The sequence below is a fragment of the Suhomyces tanzawaensis genome, assembly GCF_001661415.1.
Source record: "Suhomyces tanzawaensis NRRL Y-17324 unplaced genomic scaffold CANTAscaffold_5, whole genome shotgun sequence".
In the NCBI taxonomy this organism is placed as follows: domain Eukaryota; kingdom Fungi; phylum Ascomycota; class Pichiomycetes; order Serinales; family Debaryomycetaceae; genus Suhomyces; species Suhomyces tanzawaensis.
Genome location: NW_017963640.1, coordinates 1,211,214 through 1,231,796, shown reverse-complemented (window position 1 = coordinate 1,231,796; position 20,583 = coordinate 1,211,214). Strand labels below are relative to the sequence as shown.

At 44.6% G+C, this 20,583-nt stretch overlaps 6 protein-coding genes across 6 annotated transcripts; 2 read left to right on the top strand and 4 right to left on the bottom strand.

Annotated features, from left to right (window-relative positions):
- Nucleotides 1-244: 244 nt before the first annotated feature.
- On the bottom strand, nucleotides 245-1,865 carry SAM2 (methionine adenosyltransferase). The gene has a single exon (XM_020207862.1). The coding sequence runs from the start codon at nucleotides 1,752-1,754 to the stop codon at nucleotides 603-605; it is 1,152 nt and encodes a 383-aa protein (XP_020063919.1). The 5' UTR covers nucleotides 1,755-1,865; the 3' UTR covers nucleotides 245-602.
- A 1,913-nt stretch (nucleotides 1,866-3,778) lies between these two features.
- Nucleotides 3,779-7,303, top strand: GIN1 (chromatin-modulating protein; the record flags this gene model as incomplete). The annotated part of the gene is made up of 1 exon (XM_020211066.1): nucleotides 3,779-7,303. One exon carries the CDS (start codon nucleotides 3,779-3,781, stop codon nucleotides 7,301-7,303), a length of 3,525 nt encoding a protein of 1,174 aa, XP_020063918.1.
- Nucleotides 7,304-7,354: 51 nt separating this feature from the next.
- On the bottom strand, nucleotides 7,355-10,073 carry CANTADRAFT_26732 (uncharacterized protein). Its single transcript, XM_020207861.1, has one exon. It carries the CDS (start codon nucleotides 9,773-9,775, stop codon nucleotides 7,616-7,618), a length of 2,160 nt encoding a protein of 719 aa, XP_020063917.1. The 5' UTR covers nucleotides 9,776-10,073; the 3' UTR covers nucleotides 7,355-7,615.
- A 1,395-nt stretch (nucleotides 10,074-11,468) lies between these two features.
- Nucleotides 11,469-12,527, bottom strand: KRR1 (ribosome biosynthesis protein; the record flags this gene model as incomplete). The annotated part of the gene is made up of 1 exon (XM_020206868.1): nucleotides 11,469-12,527. One exon carries the CDS (start codon nucleotides 12,525-12,527, stop codon nucleotides 11,469-11,471), a length of 1,059 nt encoding a protein of 352 aa, XP_020063916.1.
- A 127-nt stretch (nucleotides 12,528-12,654) lies between these two features.
- Nucleotides 12,655-18,940, top strand: GIN4 (protein kinase; the record flags this gene model as incomplete). The annotated part of the gene is made up of 2 exons (XM_020211065.1): nucleotides 12,655-12,928; nucleotides 14,841-18,940. The coding sequence occupies 2 exons, from the start codon at nucleotides 12,655-12,657 to the stop codon at nucleotides 18,938-18,940; spliced, it is 4,374 nt and encodes a 1,457-aa protein (XP_020063915.1).
- A 773-nt stretch (nucleotides 18,941-19,713) lies between these two features.
- Nucleotides 19,714-20,463, bottom strand: NEP1 (18S rRNA pseudouridine methyltransferase; the record flags this gene model as incomplete). The annotated part of the gene is made up of 1 exon (XM_020211774.1): nucleotides 19,714-20,463. The coding sequence occupies one exon, from the start codon at nucleotides 20,461-20,463 to the stop codon at nucleotides 19,714-19,716; it is 750 nt and encodes a 249-aa protein (XP_020063914.1).
- Nucleotides 20,464-20,583: the final 120 nt, after the last annotated feature.

Here is a 20,583-nt window from a genome sequence, read left to right as displayed (position 1 = left end):
AAAGCATCCTGCGCTTATCCCATTGCCTTTCAAGTAATAGATTATACTAGAAGCCAAGAGAAGTCATAGTAATAGAAAATGAATATATACTAGAAAACAAAGTGTATGGCTTAGGAGTCCTTCCAGCCAACTCAAATCTAGCTAACTATTCTACTAATAATTTCACAATCACCATATTAACGTAAACCATTAGTTTAAGTTGCAGAAGTTCATCACCCCTCGCGCTACACTCGTAAAGCTATCTAAATTTATTAAATCTAGTCTAGAAATAACCTTAATTGTCCGTTGAGGACACCCTAATTAATGCAATAAAAAACTCTATCGTTTTCAAAAAAATATAAGTAACAAAGATGAGGTAAACCAGTTTTGAAGTATAAGCTATTAACACAATTAAACAATTGAATGGAGATGATTCAGTTTGGTAGGTTGTCGGTGAATGTGGGGGAATGGTTGATATAAAAATTTCATAATTAGAACCAACGAGTTGAGCGTTGGCCCTTTGACGAAGAACTTCGAATTCGTCTGTTTGAGTCATTACATTAATCAATAAGTATTATAGGTGGAACAAAAATAGAAGAAACTCCGTTTTTCACGTTCGGAAATTAGAACTTCAACTTCTTTGGTTGTTCCCATGGGTTTTCTTGGTTGGTGAAGTGCCCGTAGGAAGCAGTCTTGAAGTAGATTGGTCTGGCCAAGTCCAATTCCTTGACAATGACACCTGGTCTCAAGTCAAAGTTGTTCTTGATGATGGCCACCAACTCTTCAGAGGAGTACTTGGAGGTACCGTAAGTGTCGACGTGGATGGACAATGGCTCGGCGACACCAATGGCGTACGAGAATTGAACCAAGGCTCTTCTGGCCAAGTGTGCGTTGACCAACGACTTGGCGACCCATCTGGCAGCGTAGGCAGCGGATCTGTCGACCTTGGAGAAGTCCTTACCGGAGAAAGCACCACCACCGTGGGCACCCCAGCCTCCGTAGGTGTCGACAATGATCTTTCTACCAGTCAAACCAGCATCACCTTGAGGGCCACCAATGACGAATCTTCCGGATGGCTGGATGTGGTACACGGTCTTGTCGTCCAACAAGTGGGCAGGAATCACCTTCTTGACAATGTGCTCGTGGATCTCCTCTCTCAACTTCTCGGTGGTGATTTCCTCCGCGTGCTGGGTGGAGATGACGATGGTGTCGACTCTCAAAGGAATCACAGCACCGCCGTCCTTCTGGTACTCGACAGTGACCTGGGTCTTGGTGTCAGGTCTCAACCATGGCAAAGCACCAGATCTTCTGGCAGAAGCCAATTCGGCGTTCAACTTGTGGGACAACAACACGGTCAAAGGCAACTTCTCGTCGGTTTCGTCGGTAGCGTAACCGAACATGATACCCTGGTCACCAGCACCCAACTCTTCCAAGGCCTTCTCGTAGTGCAAACCCTGGGCAATGTCGGGAGACTGCTGTTCAATGGCAACCAAGACGTTACAGGTCTTGTAGTCGAAACCCTTCTCGGAGTCGTCGTAGCCAATGTGCTTGATGGTGTCTCTGATGATCTTCTGGTAGTCCAATTGGGCCTTGGTGGTGATTTCACCGAAAACCATGATCAACCCAGTCTTGGCTGCGGTTTCACAAGCAACCTTGGACAATGGATCCACTGCCAAACAAGCATCAAGAATGGCGTCCGACACTTGGTCGCAGATCTTGTCAGGGTGGCCTTCACCAACGGACTCAGAGGTAAAAAGGAACTTTTCAACGGACATCTTACACGGGATAGTAATGTTGAAGAGCTTGAAAAAACAGGATTTTTCTCGAGTATTTATACGATCGATGGAGCCACACATGGATATACCACGAGTTGGGGTGTGTGCAGGCCCACCACCGTGGTAGGTCCGGGCTCGTCACTGGCGATGCGATTTGGGGCAATTTTTTCAGGGCGTTGACTCGTTGGCGATTCTGTTATTACACGTGACGAGTTGTGCATGTGAAATGCGTCTATACGATCGGAGGCGGGCCCGTGTTGGGTAACACCAAAAGGGGAAGCCCTGTTGGTTTGATTAGGAGGTGTCAAAGGGTGTAATGTCTAATTATGTAATACCGAAGTGGGTCTAATTAGATGGGTCTAATTATGTAATATCGGCAATGTAATTATGTAACACCCGCAAGGGTGTCAAATAGTAGTAACGTTTTCTAATTATAGCGGAAATGGTGTCAAATTAAGAGGGCAAGAATGGTGTCATAAGCAGTAACGCTGATAATTTATGTAACGGCAATGGTGTCATATAGTAGTAATCCTGTCTATGTAAGAATGGTGTCAAATAGTAGTATCTGACTATGTATTAATTTTTGCTAATTATTTTATCGACTTCGGAATTAACTCTCCGTGTGGCTAGTAGGTGAACAAGGACGTTTCTGTATAAATACGGCCTCTGGAGTAAGGCAATAATTTTCGCCACTTGTAAGCAGCACGTTGGGCAGGGTATGAAGGTAAGTGACCATTACAGCTAATTGCGTACTATTATTATCTCATAGGTGTATCTGATATAGAAGAATAGTCTATCATAAGGTGTATCTGATGATTACTATATATAAGAATAGTCTATCATAAGGTGTATCTGATGATTCTATAATTATCATTTCTATCATGCTACATTGATTTACCTGACAACTATCATGCTACATCTGTTTAATATATATTGAGATTTCTAAATTACTATCATTACATCTCCTATAAGCTAGTATATAAAATATTGGCATTATTGGCATTCCTGTACAAGCTTGTTTTTTATAATTATATTGATTCATTTGCTACAAGCTACGCTGTAGACATATCTCCTAAACATCCTGGATTCGTATTGATACATCTATTAATTTCCTTTGTCTTTTATTGTTTTTTCTTTAATGTCCTTACATCCGGTGCTGGCCCTTTGAGCAATTCCCTAATTCATTATTTCTGAAAGATCTCGGCTGGGGCAGATGTTAAATTGTAATCTTCTGTGAATTTTTCAGCACTACATGATTACAAACATCGATTGGACCCCAGAGAGTTGTTGGTTTGTTCTTTAATGAATTTCTACACCTCATAGCACCATTATCGACTACCATCCTTGATGGCGTATCGACTACATTTCAGATGACGAAAGAATCAGATTTGACGCACACAATGTAATACTTATGAACCACCACTGCATTGGTTCTGTACCCTGTAAGGCTACATAATAGCGAGAAGGATAGCGCGAATACGACAAATCTGATCGAAACCCCGTAAACGCACATCTATGGACATTTTGGGTGGATTACACGAGCCGGACCCATCACATGAGTCCCAGCCATTAACCGTCATTTTTGCGAATTGCGTGTGATATTATCCCACAAATCTGACTTTATCTACCACGCCAAACTCGAGGCTTTCTGATGAAGCCACACAATTAATTACTCTTACTTCGATTCGCATCATATTTATGTTGGATTTTTGCAACTGCCAGGCTTTGCCTCAAGGATGGGCTTCACAAATACACAATAGCTAAAAACAGAGAATGGAAAAACGTAGCATGCCGGATTCTGATTGGATGGCTAGTCGTTGCACCTGCGAGGACACAGTAGCGCCTTCCTCGGCACCACGACTCCACCTCAGTGGCAGGCTGGTGTAGTATGGACCCCAGACACGAAAGGAGATGTCACGTGACTGGAGATCACGCGGAACTTCAGACGCGACCGCGTCGGTACGCGTTAATTCATCTCTATCATATCATTCTCTAGCATTTACATTCTTCCAACATCTCCCACCATGGACCTCTTAGACGGATTGGACGACGTGACGCTGTTCCAAAAGCCGTTGGCCTCGGACTCGGAAGACGAGTCCAACACAAATGGCCTCAACATTGACTTGAACTCGATTTCAAACACGCTAGGCAGTGAACATTTATCCATCTTATCCCGAGTCCAACAGAGATTGCAAGGCAAAACGCCGGAAGACGAGCCACACGATACCCAGCCGATCGAGGGCGATAGTGAGCAGTTCTCCGACTTGAATGGCCTTTCTCTTGGAGCATCCATTCTCGGACTAGGAGCAGGTACTGAAGTCCAAAGATTACCTCAGTTGGCGATAGACGAGTCGGAGTATAACGAGACTCAGCAAATAAACGAGACTCAGCAAATAGACGACACCCAGGCGGTAGGACATGATATCACACAAAAAAGACTCGATTCCACTCAGGCCATCACCCAAATAGCTGTGGAACCTACCCAAGTGGTTCCAGAGACCACCCAACCGATCAGCGAGCACTATGATGCTACCCAAACCATTGAAACCTCACATACTGAAGTTCCAGACGCCCAGCCCAGAATCAACTCGTTGTTCGAGCCAGAAGACGACGAGGATGAGGTGGTAATGACGAAACCACTTACTAAGGAACAACGACTTGCTCGTATTGCCGAGCTTGCTGAACAAAAGAAGTTGGCAAGGTTGGAAAGAGAAAAGCAATTGGAAGCCGATATCTCGCATACAACTCTCACGGATGAGGAGAACGATTTAAACGATGAAAATGCAGTTGTCGACACCTCTGTGCTCAAGGATATCGTTTCTACCAAGCAATTGGAGCAAGCAGAGGAATTTATCAACATCCAAAAACGTCACAAGGACATCAGACCCCAGTTCGAAAAGAAAATTACCTTTACCAAGGATAAACTCTTATCAGCATTTGACAGTGACGAAGAAGACAATGACTCGAAACAAGAAGACTTGGGTTTGGGTGACGCGAAGTCGAGCCCCACCACATCCCCTCTCAAACCAGCATCCAAACCAGGCATCGAGGCGGATGACTTTGATGTGTCCAACCTCAAACCGAAGGAGATTGTGCCTCCCATGTCTCCTACCCAGTCAAGAAATCCAATAGAAGCATATGCCAATAATCTCAAACGTTTGCTCTCGTCCCCTACCGGAGAAAACCAATCCCACCAGATCAACTTGGATGATTCTGAGTCCGATCTTGAGTTAATAGAATCGAACTCCTCGCCATTAAAGCCCAAATCAACCGTGTTCGCAAGATCTACCGAATTGAAGATTCCCGAATTATCCAAATATGAAAAGTTTATGGTTAAACAAAAGTTTTCCAGAAAGAAGTACGGTAAATATAAGCCCATGAATCCTAGTGACTCTAATGCTGGAGGTCATAACCTGTTTTTAAATAGTTTGAAAAAGGCTAATATCAATCAGTTGAAAGCACACCATTTGTCCAATCCTAACCATGAAATACTTGCTGAAATGGAAAAGGACGAAGAGGTGATGGGTTCGTTATTGGAATGTGAAATGGAGAGAGTCAGGAAAATTCGTAAACAAGAAAAGTTGCGAGAACGGGCAAAAGCTGCCTTATTAAGCCAAGACAGAGGAGAAGAAGAAGCAGATGAAAGCGAGGTTCCTGAGAGTGACGTTGGTAGCGAGGTTCCTGAAAGCGATGAAGAAGAATATGACGATGACGATGAAAATGAAGCTGACGATGATGATAATGAAGCTGATGAGGAGGGGGAAGTAGCTCTTCTCAAGCCAAGAAGATCTAAACTAGTGATATCTGATGACGAAAACGAGGATGCAGTTACCCAAATTAAGGAAAAAGAGACTGATCAACCGGTTAGACACGATGACAGCTACATGTTTGGGGGTAATCAAAATGAAGACTCCTTGATAAACGAAGATCTTATTACTACTGAATCTCCAGATGTTCGCCCTGATCAATTCGAAATGCAAAGGCCAGAATATATCGGGCCATCCCAGCTCCAAAGTGAATACAAGCTATTCCAGAATTTGCAACCACGAGTTAAATCTTCGCAGCCATTTTCTCAAGAGTCTAGCCAGTTACAATCGGTCAACTTAGGTAGACTGTTGCCTGACTTCAAGGATGCAAGTGAACCAAGCACACAGACACAGGTGGACACTCATACTCAAGTTGATCCCACGCAGAATGATAGCCATACTCAATTAATAGATGAAGTCAACCCAACTAACGTGGAGAAGGGTAGGGAACAAATGAAGAGCATTCTAGAAAATATTAGAGAAGGCGACCATGAAGAGGAGGATGAACAGGAAGATAACGAGGAAGATCCAGAGCTTCTTCAACAAAGAATCAAAGAATATGAGGATAAAATCCGTAAACGAGAATTGAAAATGCGCAAAAAGAGAAAAGAATTGGAAAGAAAAGGTATCAAGAACATAGTTGAAGGAGAAGCTGAAGAATCGGAAGATGAATGGCATGGTTTAGGAGGTGATGATGGTGAATTATCAGATTACCAAGTTAATTCAGAGGATGAAAGAATGATTGATAACAATTTTAACATAGACTTGAAAAATGACGAGATCAGGAAAAAGTTCATGGAGGATTACCAGATCAAGGATAAAAAAGACTTGGAAAAATTATTAGATGATATCAAAAACCACAGGTTGACTAAGAAGGTAGCCGGAAACGGGTTCGATATTGAATTGAGTGATGAAGAAGATCAAATTTTGGCTGCTTACAGAAGACAGAAGATTATGGAGCAACAAGATAGATTGGCCAAAAACAAGAAATTGCAGGCGTTATCCAAAAACGAAAAAATGAAGGCATTCTTCGCATCTATCCAAGAAAACAACTCAGTAATCAAATTAGATGAGGATGACGATGACGATGAGGTTGATGAAGCGAAGGACGATGGAGAAATCAAGGAAAAGGACGATGATGAAGAAGAAGAAGATAAAGAGCTGGAAGTAGAGGAAGAACCACTAAAGAAAACAATTCGTATTGAAGAATCTTTCGTTCAAAAACAATTGTCCTTCTTGGTTTCAGGAAATGATGAAGATGGAAATTATCATAAGATCCAGAAATTATCCAATCTTCAGCACGGCATTGAGTCTGATGATGAAGTCGAAGACTTGCATTCGTTGAAGGCACGGAGTTTGAGCTATTTGAATAGCACTAGATCCGAAAGCCCTCTTGCAGAAGACACCAGAAAAAGAAGCATTGATGAAGCAAGCTTGACCGATGCCGATGAGGATGAAGATTTCATGCCCTCGTTCAAGAAGCCTTCCATAATCAAGTCCTTTAAGTCTTTCCAGGATCAACAGCGTGTTCAAATTAAGGACGGCAAACAACAATTCTCGGGTGTCACTGTCAGCAAACAATACAAAGTGGCATCTGGCTCGAAGGCTTCTATTACTTACATGTCAAGAAACAAAACCGCTACAAAGGAGGTTACAAGCTTGAGGGAAAGAAGAATAGCGAAGAGTTTGCAAATGTCCAAAGAGCTGGGAAAGAAGTTGTTCATGAGTGGAGAGTTCGAATGAGTCTTCTGCCTACCGACTGAAGTTATAATTTTAATGATGTATATTAATGTAAAATAGATGCACTTGCTCAATACGCTTGAGTTGGAAACCAAACAGTAACTTGAGCTCTGATGAGGGTATATGCACAACGGAGTGTTGTAGGTAGTAGGGAATGCACTGTATTAGTAGCTGATGGGAAATGGGAAGATGCGATAGTTGCGAAGGAAGAAAACTTGAAATAAATTAGAATACCCATCTTTGTAGCGAGCCAATAATATGTCGAAATAATCACTAGCATTACTCAGTATCCAGCACTGGTAGCTCAAATGCCCATCACGTAAGACTGCCAGAAAGGGCCTCCCTCAATGAATTATGACTGATTTTCGTGATCAAGGGTTTCTTGAACATCGAAGACTCGCCGTGATTTATGACTTTTGTGTGGTTTGGACCAATAGTCAACTTGGAATGGCAACCGTCGTTTCGAGGAATTCTGATGGGCATGCGCTTCACCTGGTAGTCCGACTTGATTCTGATGGGCTTTGCCTCTTTGGCCTGAATTTTCAACTGCCGTATCTTTTCGGGAGTAGAAGTATGAGACTTGGACTGTGACGTATTAACCAATGATAAAAAGCTGTCAGTCAAAGACTTGCTTATGTTATCTATGCTTTTTCTTCTTTCGGGAAATATAGCAGCCTGTTTCTTGGGTGAGTTCAACGTGAAATTGAATAATGAAAACGAGTTCTTCGACAATTTCGAAGGTGAAGACTCTGGGGTAGAGACAGTCGGTTTTTTGATGGACTGGTCGTTCCTCATTATGACATCGCTCAAGATCTTCTTGGGGTCTTCTACCTTGCTGGACTCCCTCTCTCGCGAGGTTCTTTGGGAGCTGAAATGGATCTGTTCGATGGTGGGCATCACAGTGTTGGAAGTGCTCAACTGGATATTTTCTGCTGGGTTGTGGAATTTGTATGACGACGGTGCTGATGGCTGGGGAAACCTGGTGTATGCTTGGAATACGCTGTCTTGCGAGTTGGATTTGTACAAATGGGGAAATGCATTGTTGAGGTCGAATCGAGACCCTCTGAGGTACTTTTCGAAGTCGTTCAACTCTCCATCTTCGAATGCCGAGTCTGTTCGTTCTGGCGAGTAGTCGGAAATGTCCGATACCATCGATAAGTTGTCAAAATCAGTATGGTCATCGAGATTGATAGCAGACACCACAGGACGGGTAGGGGACTTGGAGTAGTCGTTATGCAAGTGCTTAAAGTGGTCGCCTTCTTGCAAATTTCCAAAGGTTATGAAATGCTTGAGCCTGTGAAAGCGAAGCTTTTCTTCAGCAATCTCGGTGTCGAATTCAGACAAGATGTTGGTGTGCTTCATGGTTCCCAGTCGGGTGAATACGTTGGCAGAAGCTGGAGTTTCAGGCAAGGAATTGGATCGCAAACGGAGACCTAAGCTGGAGTACTCCTCCGATGGTGAAGAGGCCACAGTGTGGTCGTCTTGGTGCTGGGAGTCGATGTTCTCCATCACGTTGGATTCCACCGAGGTTATGCTGGTTTGTCTGGGGGGATGGGAGATATCCAGAGCTTCGAGCTGGGCAGGAGAGTGTCTATCTTTTGACGGAGATGTCTCGAATTGGGATTTGTGTCTATCGTGTTTTGACAGAGATTCTCTCATCTCGTGTCTGTAGTCGTTGTATGAAGAAATTTCTCCCAAGCTCTCGTGTCTGTAGTCGTTGTATGAAGAAATTTCTCCCAAGCTCTCGTGTCCGAAGTCGTTGTGTTTTGACAATGAAGCCTCTTGAGCCTCGTTGTGCTTGGACGGTGACTCTCTCGTCTCGTGTCTATACTCGTTTTGTCTTGACGGAGATGCCACTTCACTATACCCATTCTGTTTGTACGGAGACGGTTCGCCAAATCGACTCGAGGTTGGCGTCTTGGTGTAGTTCGACTCCTCGTCGTCGTATGCGATGGGGTTGATGTTGAACAACCCTGATAGTCTGTACCTGGACTTCTTTTTGTAGACTCTTTTGGAGTTGCACCGGATGGGCTTTAATTTCAAGTTAGCTAGCGAGCTTTTGGTGACCAAAGCTGGAATCTGGTCCTCCTTGGGCCCTGGAGGAGCTCTGGGAGTCTCATGGCTGGCTGTGGCTCCCGAGTACATGTCGTTCTTCTGGAGTTTTCCCACCAAGTAGCGGTACTCCTGGGTGAGGGTCTCGAACGAGGTCTGGTTGGTGACGTGATCGTTGACGTGCATGTTGGACTCGAGATAGAACGACTTTTCGTACAAATTGCCGAAGTGGCTCATCAGAGCCGAGTTGGTGTCCATCAACTCACGGATGTCGTCGATTTGTGAGTCTAACAGAGCTGCGTGTTCGTTGGCGGCCATGATGCGTGAAATGAGCTGGGTGGACTGCTCGACGGAGTCCAGGAGCCTGTCAGAACGGGCGTCGAGGGCGTCCACGAACGAGAGGATCAGGTCGAGCCGTGACATGTGGAGATGTGGTTGGGCAGATTTGTGGGAGTTTGGGGTGATTTGTGGATGCTTCCGAAGGTGAAGTCGATTCTATGTCAGTTGGGAATGCAGACTATGGCAGTTTGGCAGAATCAGTAGAAAGTTTGGCTGATTCAATGGAGACTTTTGCTGATTCAGTGGAGACTATGACGTTTCCAGAGTATTGCAGTTTGTTCGGCGTTGGAGGCAGCAAGGCCAGATGCAGGGGCAACCGTTGGACAGGCCGTGGCTAAGGAGTGACGAGTGGTGGAGTGGAACTGGTACCAAATGCTGTTCAGGGTGTCTGCATTGATAGGTGATCCGTAATAAGCCATCAGGATCCTGCACCGAGGATGTAAACACTATTGGGTTGGCGCGCCGGAATAGGCAGGAGAATAGCCAATTGGGACTGTGCGGCTGGGGCCGGGGAATGGCAAAGAATGGAGGTGAATAGCGGTGAATGGCACCATGGAGGCGGCGAAAATGGGCCGTCTAGCGTGGGGGTATTGTGTGGCGGTAGGGGGGGTGTATGGAGCAGACGATGGCTTGGAGAGACGGGGTGGGAGCGTGGTGGTCCTCTACCAGATCCATTCTGCGTCAACCGCGACAGTGAAATGCAGTCTGCCAGTATTATTTGGCGGTGCTGCAGACACCGCGAGCGTTGCGAGAATTACGAGGCCAGAAGGCCACAATTGCACGGAAGAAAATGAGGCTGGAGTCAGCCAGCGTGGCTGGGACAGCATCGTGGCAGGTACACCAGTGCAGGTGCACCAGTGCAGGTCCGCCGCCTCGTGCCTGCGCTTTGCTGACATTTTGCGACGTCCGCTTGTTGACAGCCCGCGCGCTGTGTGTCTGACAGCCTGCAAAATTGCGATGGGAAGAATCCCTGCTTTCGAGCATGCAATTGTGGTGATCCGCTAACAAATAACGAATAACGAACGCCTGCGCGGCTACAACGGGCATCTGGGCGTGATACCCAAGAGGGAATATAGGGGTCGTTCAGAATGGGCATTTACATTCTGGCAAATCTAGCATGGTCTACCAGATATAGACTACCAAGATTATTCTCAGAGGTCGTCTGATAGGTAAGAGTATTAGGATTATTTATCATTATATGAGGATATGATTATTTGTTCTCTTAGAGGTCGTCTGATATAGTAAGATTATTAGGTATAGTCTACTAAGATTATTAATTCTCTAAGGTGGTCGGCTAGAGTCTAGCACCAAGATTATTCTAAGAGGTGATATACCCGAACACTAGGATTACTCCGTGATGATATGATTATTTATTCTCTAACGTCATCGGATTAATTCTAACACCAATAATATTCTAAGGGGTGGTATACTCGACATTAGGATTAATTATTACGCTATGAGGATATGATTATTTATTCTCGAAGAGTTTGTCTGATATACTCGAACACTAAGGTGTACTATTCTGCTGTGATCCCTCTGGTCTCGTGGTGTCACAGTTGATGCGATATTAAGCTACTCTCCAATGTGCTTCTTTGCCTTCAATTTGGGATACTCTTCATACGATGATTCATGATACTTACATGGTTCAAATACCAATCCTTTCTATCCTCATGACTATCTCGCCTTGCTGGCCACTATAGCTCCTCTTCCAGTCACCTCCCATAATCCTACACTCAGGTTCGTATGCCATCACTGTCTTATTAGATTACGTAACTATTTATGCCTTGGATCTCTTCGAGGGCTTGTCGTCCTCGTCGTCGTCTCTTCTGTGCTTCTTCTCCTTCTTCTCCTTCTTCTCCTTCTTTTCCTTCTTTTCCTTCTTGTCCTTCTTCACCAACTTGTTCTCATAGTCGTCCTCTTCAGGAGCAACAAAGTCCTGGTCTCTCTCCTGCTTTCTGGTCTCGCTGACTTCTTCCTGCTTTTCACGCTTCTCTCTCAACTTCTTCAACTCCTTCTCCTTCTTACCAAGGAAATACTCACCACTCTCAATCTGCAAATCAACCTTTCTTGGTGTCTGTGCTGGTGGGAATGGAGTGTACACCTTCTTCTCTCTCTTGGTGGTCTTGGCCTTCTTTCTGGCCACGTTTCTCTTCTTGAAGCTGGGCAAGAATCTCGACCAGTCCTCCTCGGCCAAATCGGGGTTTTTGGCCAACTCTTGCTTGATCATCAACTCCTTGATGTAATAAATAGGATGCACGTTTTGCATACAGTCCTCGACCACTCTTCTGACCTCCTTCAACCCCTTCCAGGGACCCATGGCACTGACGGTGTTACCCTGGACCAACACATAACACTTGGTCAACAACTCCAACGCCTTCAAGGTGTTTCCGTTGGGACCCACAAGTCTCTGTCTTCTCTTGATGAATCTTTCCTTGTTGGTGACAAAGTTTCCGATCTTGATCACATCACATGCAACGTCGTCCTGCAAGATCTTGATGGCTTGGGGAAAAGGCACCGATCTGGCCAACAATTTGATCAAGTCACGGGCCTTGATGATCATGGCAGGGTCGAACGTCTTGGCGGTGGTTTTGACGGTCATGGCTCCCTCAACCAAGTCCAACTCACACTTGATGAAGTGCTTTTCCAACGCCTTGGTCACGTCGCTCCATATCGTGCGCAAGTATTGTTCTCTGTACTTGGGGAAGAGGGTCATGAACGAGGATTCTTCAGCAAAGTGGAGCCCGGACGCGTTGTGCTCGGGCTTGAACTCCTCCATAGCCCACTTGTCTATGTCTGGGGTATCCCAGGGCTTGTCTCTGTTGTGTGTGGAAGGCATGGTGGTGGAGTAAGTTTGGTGATGGAGATGAGATGGCTCTGGTGGTTAATTTTTCACATTGGATGAGGGTCACGTGCGCACTCCCTCAACTCATCTCATCCTAACCCGTACACCAGGAATCGTCGTCATGCCTCCCAAGAAACAGGCCAAAGTGGCCAAGCGCAAGCCGTCCAAGCTCAAGAAGGACTCACGGGCGAATCGGATCAAGATTCATCAGTTGAACGCTAATATTGCCGAAATACATGAGATCCAGCTGTTGGTGGGTGGGGCTGGACCCTCCAAGCCCCAGCACGCTTTGGACACCAAAACGTTGAAGGAAGACTTGAAAAAGGACGAACAGATGAAGGAGCAGAAAAAGTCGGTGAACCGTGACTTGAAGGAGCAGTTGGACCTCCTCACGGGTATGGCGTTGAAGTAGAGGTGATGAGATTAATAGAGAGGTGATGAAATTAATGGAGGTGATGAGTTGAAATGAATAGAGAATACTGAAAAAGAGGTGACGAAATTAGGGGTGATGAGTCCTTGATGAAACCGAAAAAGAGGTGGAGGGTGAACTTCTGAACGGAATGAGGTTCTGTTAGTATCTGCTCATTTTGATGGAGTTGCTCGACTGCACTGGTTTAACCACTTTGTACTCGTCTACGGCATCCAGGATCTTCCAGTGCCGGTTATCTGGCACAGATGCCATAAATTGCATATACTACAAATCGTTGATGGTATTGATCCAGAGAATATACGATTGATTTGGTAGATATACCGGCCTCTAGCGAGACTAGCCGTGGCAGCCCAGACCTGTATTATTGCATGATAGAGAGTAATTTACAAGTAAAAGTTGCCTCCATTAAATGAATATTTATGTTGCACCCAATTTATAGACATGGTCCGTAATTAATATTAAGAGTATATGATGGAATTAAACACTTAAATTTATTGATACTTTGTAACAACTTAAGATTAATATTTGAGGAGTTAATACTTAAAGATTAATAATGCTCCATTAGCGTGATTACAACATATTAGTATCCGGCGTTAACATCACGCCATCTCTTCTACAATGATTTCTGCTGATTTGAACACGTAGAATTACGGAAAGTCTTTGGCTCTTTGCATGAAATTATGCAAAATATCGAGGTGCCCTATTACACCGTCATCCTCACAACTTTAGTAGATGCAAGGAGTGTTACTTTTATTCACCCTGGAGCTAAATGAATTAGAGAGGAGACATTATAAATGCAATAATTTCTCTACATATCGTACTTCTAGCGAGACATACCGTAAGCCTGGCCAACTTGCAACATTACGTGTCATACTCCAAATCAGCACAGCAGCCCCAACCTGCGAAAACCCTTGCATAGTAACTATATTACAATTTGGACCAGGCTCTAGCGACCAACCTGCAGCAGCCCTGGCCAACCAGTAACACTAGCCACCATCTCGTCGTCTAGCAACATCCATACTACAACACTTCACACACTCTACACCCCCTAGCCTCTGCCGTGCCTGCCTCCTCTCCTCTAATCTCCCCTGCCTCCTGCAACCACCCTCCTTATTTAATTAAGTCGACTAAAATGCCCCTTTCATCTAGATCATTCTCACCTGAGACATTTTTGCAGTATTCTGCAAAAATATCATAATTTTAGTTGTTTCCACCACGCCAGCATTGGCCCAGCCGGGTGGAAATGCCGAAAGGAAGACGTCTAACACACTCATATCCATCCCATTTGCCCATCCTGGCACCACTTCCACAGCCAGCCAAGCTCAGCACGGCTGCTTACTCGCTGGACGGAGTATGGACCCTGGCGGCTACCACCAGTCCGCGAGATCTAGCCACGATCAGCCCTGTTGGAGGCGGCAAGCAGAGCCGTCTGCCAGCAGGGATGTTGTCGGAGTCACCGCTGGCAGCGTCTTCCGACACCGCCAAACCCCGTTGGCGGCACAGCCGTAAGGGATACGGCACCCTCGCACAACGAAACCCACAAGAATGGCTAGAATTGCACCACTTCAACCACTACAGTGCGCTGGTCTCCACACTGCCAGTGCACCGCCCGTTACATGTCAAGGCACAATACTCCTAGCAAGCGATCTCGAACCATGCCGGGGTTACGTAGTCGTCTATGTTTCGGGATGTTTTATTCCCAATCGAGGTATCTGTAAGGAGTGGCAGACGCGTGGTTGAAACACCAAGGACGCGTCCCGGCAAAAAATTTCCAGTGTCCTGTTTACCATCTTGGGAGTTTTGTCTAATCTTTACAAAACACTCTTTCTCCACCACCCTACTATCCTACCATAACTATACTATCGCTCACCCCCCAGTGATAATGTCACATTCAAGACAGGCCTCCATAACGTCGTCCATCATGTCGGCGTCCCACACCCATCCCCAGAAGATTGGGCCATGGAAGTTGGGCAAAACCTTGGGCAGAGGTGCCACAGGAAGGGTTCTCCTCGCTACACATCAAACGACCGGCCAGAAGGCTGCCGTCAAGGTGGTTTCCAAGTCAGAACTCCAGGACAACGACGGAACCAACCAAAAGACCGCCGACGAAGCTGGTTTACCATACGGCATAGAACGTGAAATTATCATCATGAAATTGTTGACCCATCCCAACGTGTTGAGACTCTACGACGTGTGGGAAACTTCCAAGGCCCTTTACTTGGTGTTGGAATACGTCGAAGGAGGCGAATTGTTCGACTTGTTGGTGGAAAGGGGCCCCTTACAAGAAGTCGAAGCCATCAAATACTTCAGACAAATCATACTAGGAACAGCATACTGTCACGCATTGGGTATTTGCCATCGTGACTTGAAACCCGAGAATCTTTTGCTAGATGCCTCCCTCAATGTCAAGTTGGCCGATTTTGGTATGGCTGCTCTCGAAAGCAATGGCAAGTTACTTGAGACCTCATGTGGTTCTCCTCATTATGCCGCTCCAGAAATCGTCAGTGGGTTGAAGTACCATGGTGCTGCATCTGATGTTTGGTCATGCGGTGTCATTTTGTTTGCACTCTTAACAGGAAGATTACCATTCGATGATGAAAATATAAGAAACTTGTTGTTAAAGGTGCAAGCTGGTAATTTCGAGATGCCAGATGAAATCAGTGATGAAGCTAAGCATTTGATTGATCACATGTTGACTGTGGACCCAATGCAAAGAATATCTACTGAAAAGATTTTATCTCACCCACTTTTAAACAAATATCCAATTCCAAATGAAGATTTAATCAGTGTCAAATCTTTGCCTCATCCAGAAACAGCATATAAATCCTTGGGTTCAGTGAAAAACATTGATAAGCAGATCTTATCTAATTTGTCAATTTTATGGCACGATAGACCCCAACAGGATATAATACAATGCTTGTTAAAAAATGGATCCAATCCAGAAAAGACGTTTTATGCATTGTTGATGAGATACAGACACAACCAAAGTGACAGTGGCTCGAATTCCCCAAGAAAATCACATAGTTTCAACACAAAAAGAGGGATGGTTCGTAGTGGATCGGTCAGTACGAAGAATACCCCAAGAAGAAAAAGAACAAGTCAAATCAGTGCATCGAGACCTTCATCTTTCCAATACAAAAATGGAGTCACCAACAACAGAGGATCTATGATCAATGCATCAAGCGGAAGATATTCGGCTTCTTCAAGCGTCCAAAATTCTCCAAGAAAATCACCTAGAAAATCTGGTTATAATCAATCCCCAGGTAGATCACCATATAAATCTCCAAGCAGATCATCCCCACACAAGTCCCCAAGAAAGTACCAACAACATTATGATGAATCGTCACCTCCACCTGCTATCCCAAGAAACATTTACAATGAGATTGTAAGTGCACAAAAAAACGGCTCCCTTCAATCTATGCCCCCCTCATTACCCTCCAAAGACAGTCACTTGGCAACCAGGACACACCAATACAACTATCAGCATGATACATACCCAGCACAGGCCGAGGAATTGAACTTCTCACCTGAACACGGTAAAGAAAACCCAATTGTGGATGAAATTAGCTCCCAAGATTTATTAACATATGCTACCTCTCAGGAGGCAAAGGCCACCGAGCCTACACCTAATGTGAGTAAGAGAGGTTCAGTGATCAAGAAAAGCAATTCGAAGAACCGTTTGTCTAGAAGGAAATCATTGAGAGCCTCAATGACAACGGGTTTGAAGAGAAATTCTATTACTATGAAACTCTTGTCAACATATGCCAAGCTTTCAGGAGAAACAGACTGGGAATATATGGACAAGCAAACCAAGAGAACATCTGCTACTTTTGCTACACTTTGTGATAAGATTTTCAATCAAGAACAATATGATGAAGCTGATGAGAATCTCTTGGATGAGGAAGAGAAGGAAGCCAAAGAATATGAAAGATTGATGGAGATTGAAAGAAAGAAGCATGAGGCAGAATTAAGAGCCAGAAAGGAATTGGAGAAGAAACGGAGAAGACAAAAGAGAAAGTCTTTACTCAGCTCTCGTAAGTTGAGTATTTTGATCAAGGATGATAATAATAACAACAGCGAAGTCGATGTAACCATGAATAATGAAATCAATCAACCCAAGAGACAACTGAGAGCAGTTTCTGAAGGCGGTAAATTGGATCAATTGACTTCTGAGGATCTTGAAAACTTAAAGAGACGCTCAGTGACACAACCAGCTCCAAGAAGAAGACAAACACCTATTTTGACTAGAAGACCAGTTTCTAGATTGGATCCTTTGTGGTCCGCCTATGAGAACGAAGAATTGAATAGAGCCAAGGACGCATTGGATGCTGAATTGAAAGAGTCTAGAAAGCAAAAGAAGAAGGCTAGAGACTCAGTGATCAAACCTTCGAAGCACAAGAATAGAGAATCAATGGTTCACAGAGACTCGAAGCATAAGAATAGAGAATCAATGATTTCGGTCATGGATGACAGAAGACTCTCCAGAAGTAGCTACTATAACAGAAACTCTGGATATGAGTTACCTGAGCCCCAAGTTGATGATTCTGATCTCAGTGAAGAGTACATGTCTGAAATTAGAAAGTCAAGACTTTTGAATTCTCAGATGAATATCAATGCCAATTTACAAGACTCACCTGGACCAAAGACTTTGATCAGTAATGTGAAGATACCGAATGTTACCAGAAAGTCAAGACACTTCAGTAACTCCAACAAGAGATTGTCGGTTTTATCAATATATTCTACTAAAGAATCTTACCGTGACTTGCATTCAGTTTTGAACAGTGGGGAAGAAGAATCACCTTCAATTCCAACCATGAGAACAAGCTTTGCTGACAGATTGGATCGGGCAGGACTTCCCGATGACGAGGACGAAGAACCATTAGATGAAGGTTCCATTTTGGATTTTGAAGAACATTTAGCAAACAAAAGATCTTCTTATTATTCTTCTACTACGAAAAGGACTTCAAGATACTCTACTGGAAGACGTCTCAGTCAAAGACCTATCTCCCAATTACCAGACTTGCCTAATGATGACGAAGAAGAGGAGCAAGCAGAAGAAGAAGCTATTGAAGAAACCTTTGTTACTAAGCACGATTACCCAGTTAGAAGGAAGAGCGGCAGATCTGATAAGACTTCCGCCTCTAAGCTTAAAAGCAAGGAATTTTCTGAAGGTGACACGGATGTGTTTGAAAACATCAAGTTGCCAAATGAAAAAGCGACTACTTTAGCTACTTCTAAGGCTCAAAGCACCAGCTATCCAAGAGGACACGAGCAACCAAAACACAAGAGTATGGTGCCTACTCCTCAGTCTATGTTAGTTCCTGATGCTGCTAAGTTGGCCAACGAAACTGGGATTTCGCAACCATATCCTAAGGTTCGTAAAAATAGGGATGAAGTGGCCCCACCAGCCCCACCACATACTATCATCAAAAAGCCCTTGGAAGATTCAACTAATAGACCAGCCCCTGAACAAAAGAGAAACAGATCAATTTTCAGAAAATTGTCATGGGGATCTAAGAAGGCACTTGACGAGCCAAATCAATTACCATCTCCCGCAGATTCTAGATCTGGTTCCGCTGAGGACAAACCAAAATCCTCGTTCTTCAGATGGTTTTCTTCTTCTTCAGCTGCACCTTCTTCTGCTGATAGTGTCAATTCAGAAATCAGAAGGTTCACAACAATTTTGCCCAAGCCAGAAATGTCGACTGCCTTATACGCTTTATTGAATTCCTGGTCTAATTTCGGTATCAAGAACTTGAAGAATGATCAATTGGCATACAACATCACAGGAGGAATTTCGTCACAAAATGCTTTCAACTTGAAGAGCTGTAAGTTCCGGATTAAGATCAACTCCAGGGACCACAATCAAAAATCAGAGATTGTGTGCGCCAGAGTCAAGGGATCCAAGGTCACTACCGACACCTTGTTCAAGGAAATCGAGAAGGTGTTGAGAAAGGAAGGTGTTTTAGATCAATGATGAGTCACGATTGAAAATGTAAATTATGATTGATTGAGCAGCTGATGTAACCAAATACACAACGAACATTAAGAATTGGCGTAGACTCACACGAGAATTGTTTCTGCAAAGAATCTACATAATGCCATTGTATTTCGCTTCCCTAATCACACTAGGAGTAAAGAGGTAATATGCTTATGGAGATGATTTGATAAATGAATGAATCATCAAGTTAATTATCACTTGCACAACTTGTCGTATTGTACAAAAATACATAATGATTAGAGTAGGTTCGTATTTTATTAAATAAGGATAAAAATCGACATAATATTAGGATATTACATTCTTCAAAACGATGCCGTGCTTCACAGCTATTTGAATTGTTGGCGCCTTCACCATTCTATCTTTGAGATTTGACTGGGTTTGGTATGCGATTACAAGATCAAAAAGGCATGACCTCATTATAACTACCAATCTATGTATAAATATTATCCGAAGATAACCATACATTTAGTATTACATCCTTAACAAAGCATCCGCCAGTTATCAGAGGATGCCAACTTATCAATCCGAACTTGGTATAGATCCCGCACTCTGAAAAACAGCCGCAGCTCCAGTGCTATTCACTCGCAAATCTCCCAACAAATCCACGTCACCTACATGAATAAACCCAACGCCACACTCTGAATCTACAGCAATAAATCTCATACTCTATTACTCTGAAAACTACTCTTCCCATCGGCTGCGAGATGCAACCGGTTTCCACACGACTCATCCTGTTCGTATCCAACAAACTAGAAGATGCCCCAGACGTCCTCACAGCCGTGGCAGAACTTGGAGCACGCAACGGATGCCGACAACGGGTAGTCGGAAAGACCGATCTTCTCGTCGACAAACTCGTCTGCGAAGGTATCCTTTCCTCGGGCCATGGCACCCACAAACACACATATACTCTCGTCATCGTCCAAGGTAGAAACGTAGTCCTGGACTCTCTTGACCTCCGCGTCGAACGACAAGGTGATCTTGCGGCACTTGGTGGGCAAGTGCTCGGTTATGGGGTTCTTGATCACCTTCAACAACTTGTCTTCCGAGTTGACGGACCGGATGCTCAACTTGTGCAACAACTGCACCATCAACCCCGAGAATCTCTTGAAGGTTCTGGGGATTCTGACGGCTGGGTTGACCTCTATCAACACCCCGCGCGCCGTGTGGATGTACACCTGCAACTTGCCGGCCTTGTTGATGGGCGAGTCCAACAACGTCAACAAGCACTGGTGGGTTATGTCTGGTCTTGCCTCAGCAATGTCTCTGCCCATTTTGCGCAACAACCCCTGGTGGTCGTCACAGTTCAACAACGCGTACTTGTCGCCGCCTGGGCCGCCGGCGTTCATCTTGTGGGTCTCCAAACATGCTTGTGATAACACCACCACCAATCTCTTGGTGGTCTTGTCTTTGGAGCTGAGGGGGGTTGGCTGCACCGGGACGAGCGATGCTGGGGGGGCTGACGCCTTATCGTCTTTTCCGTTGCTCTTGGGATCACTCATGCTGGGTGGATGTCTGTGTGGTGCTTATCTGAGCGTGGTGGACATATACGTTTTTGCACTGGTAGTAGTGATGATTATAGGGAGAAATTTTCCAGCTGGGACTGCGCGCACGTGAGCACA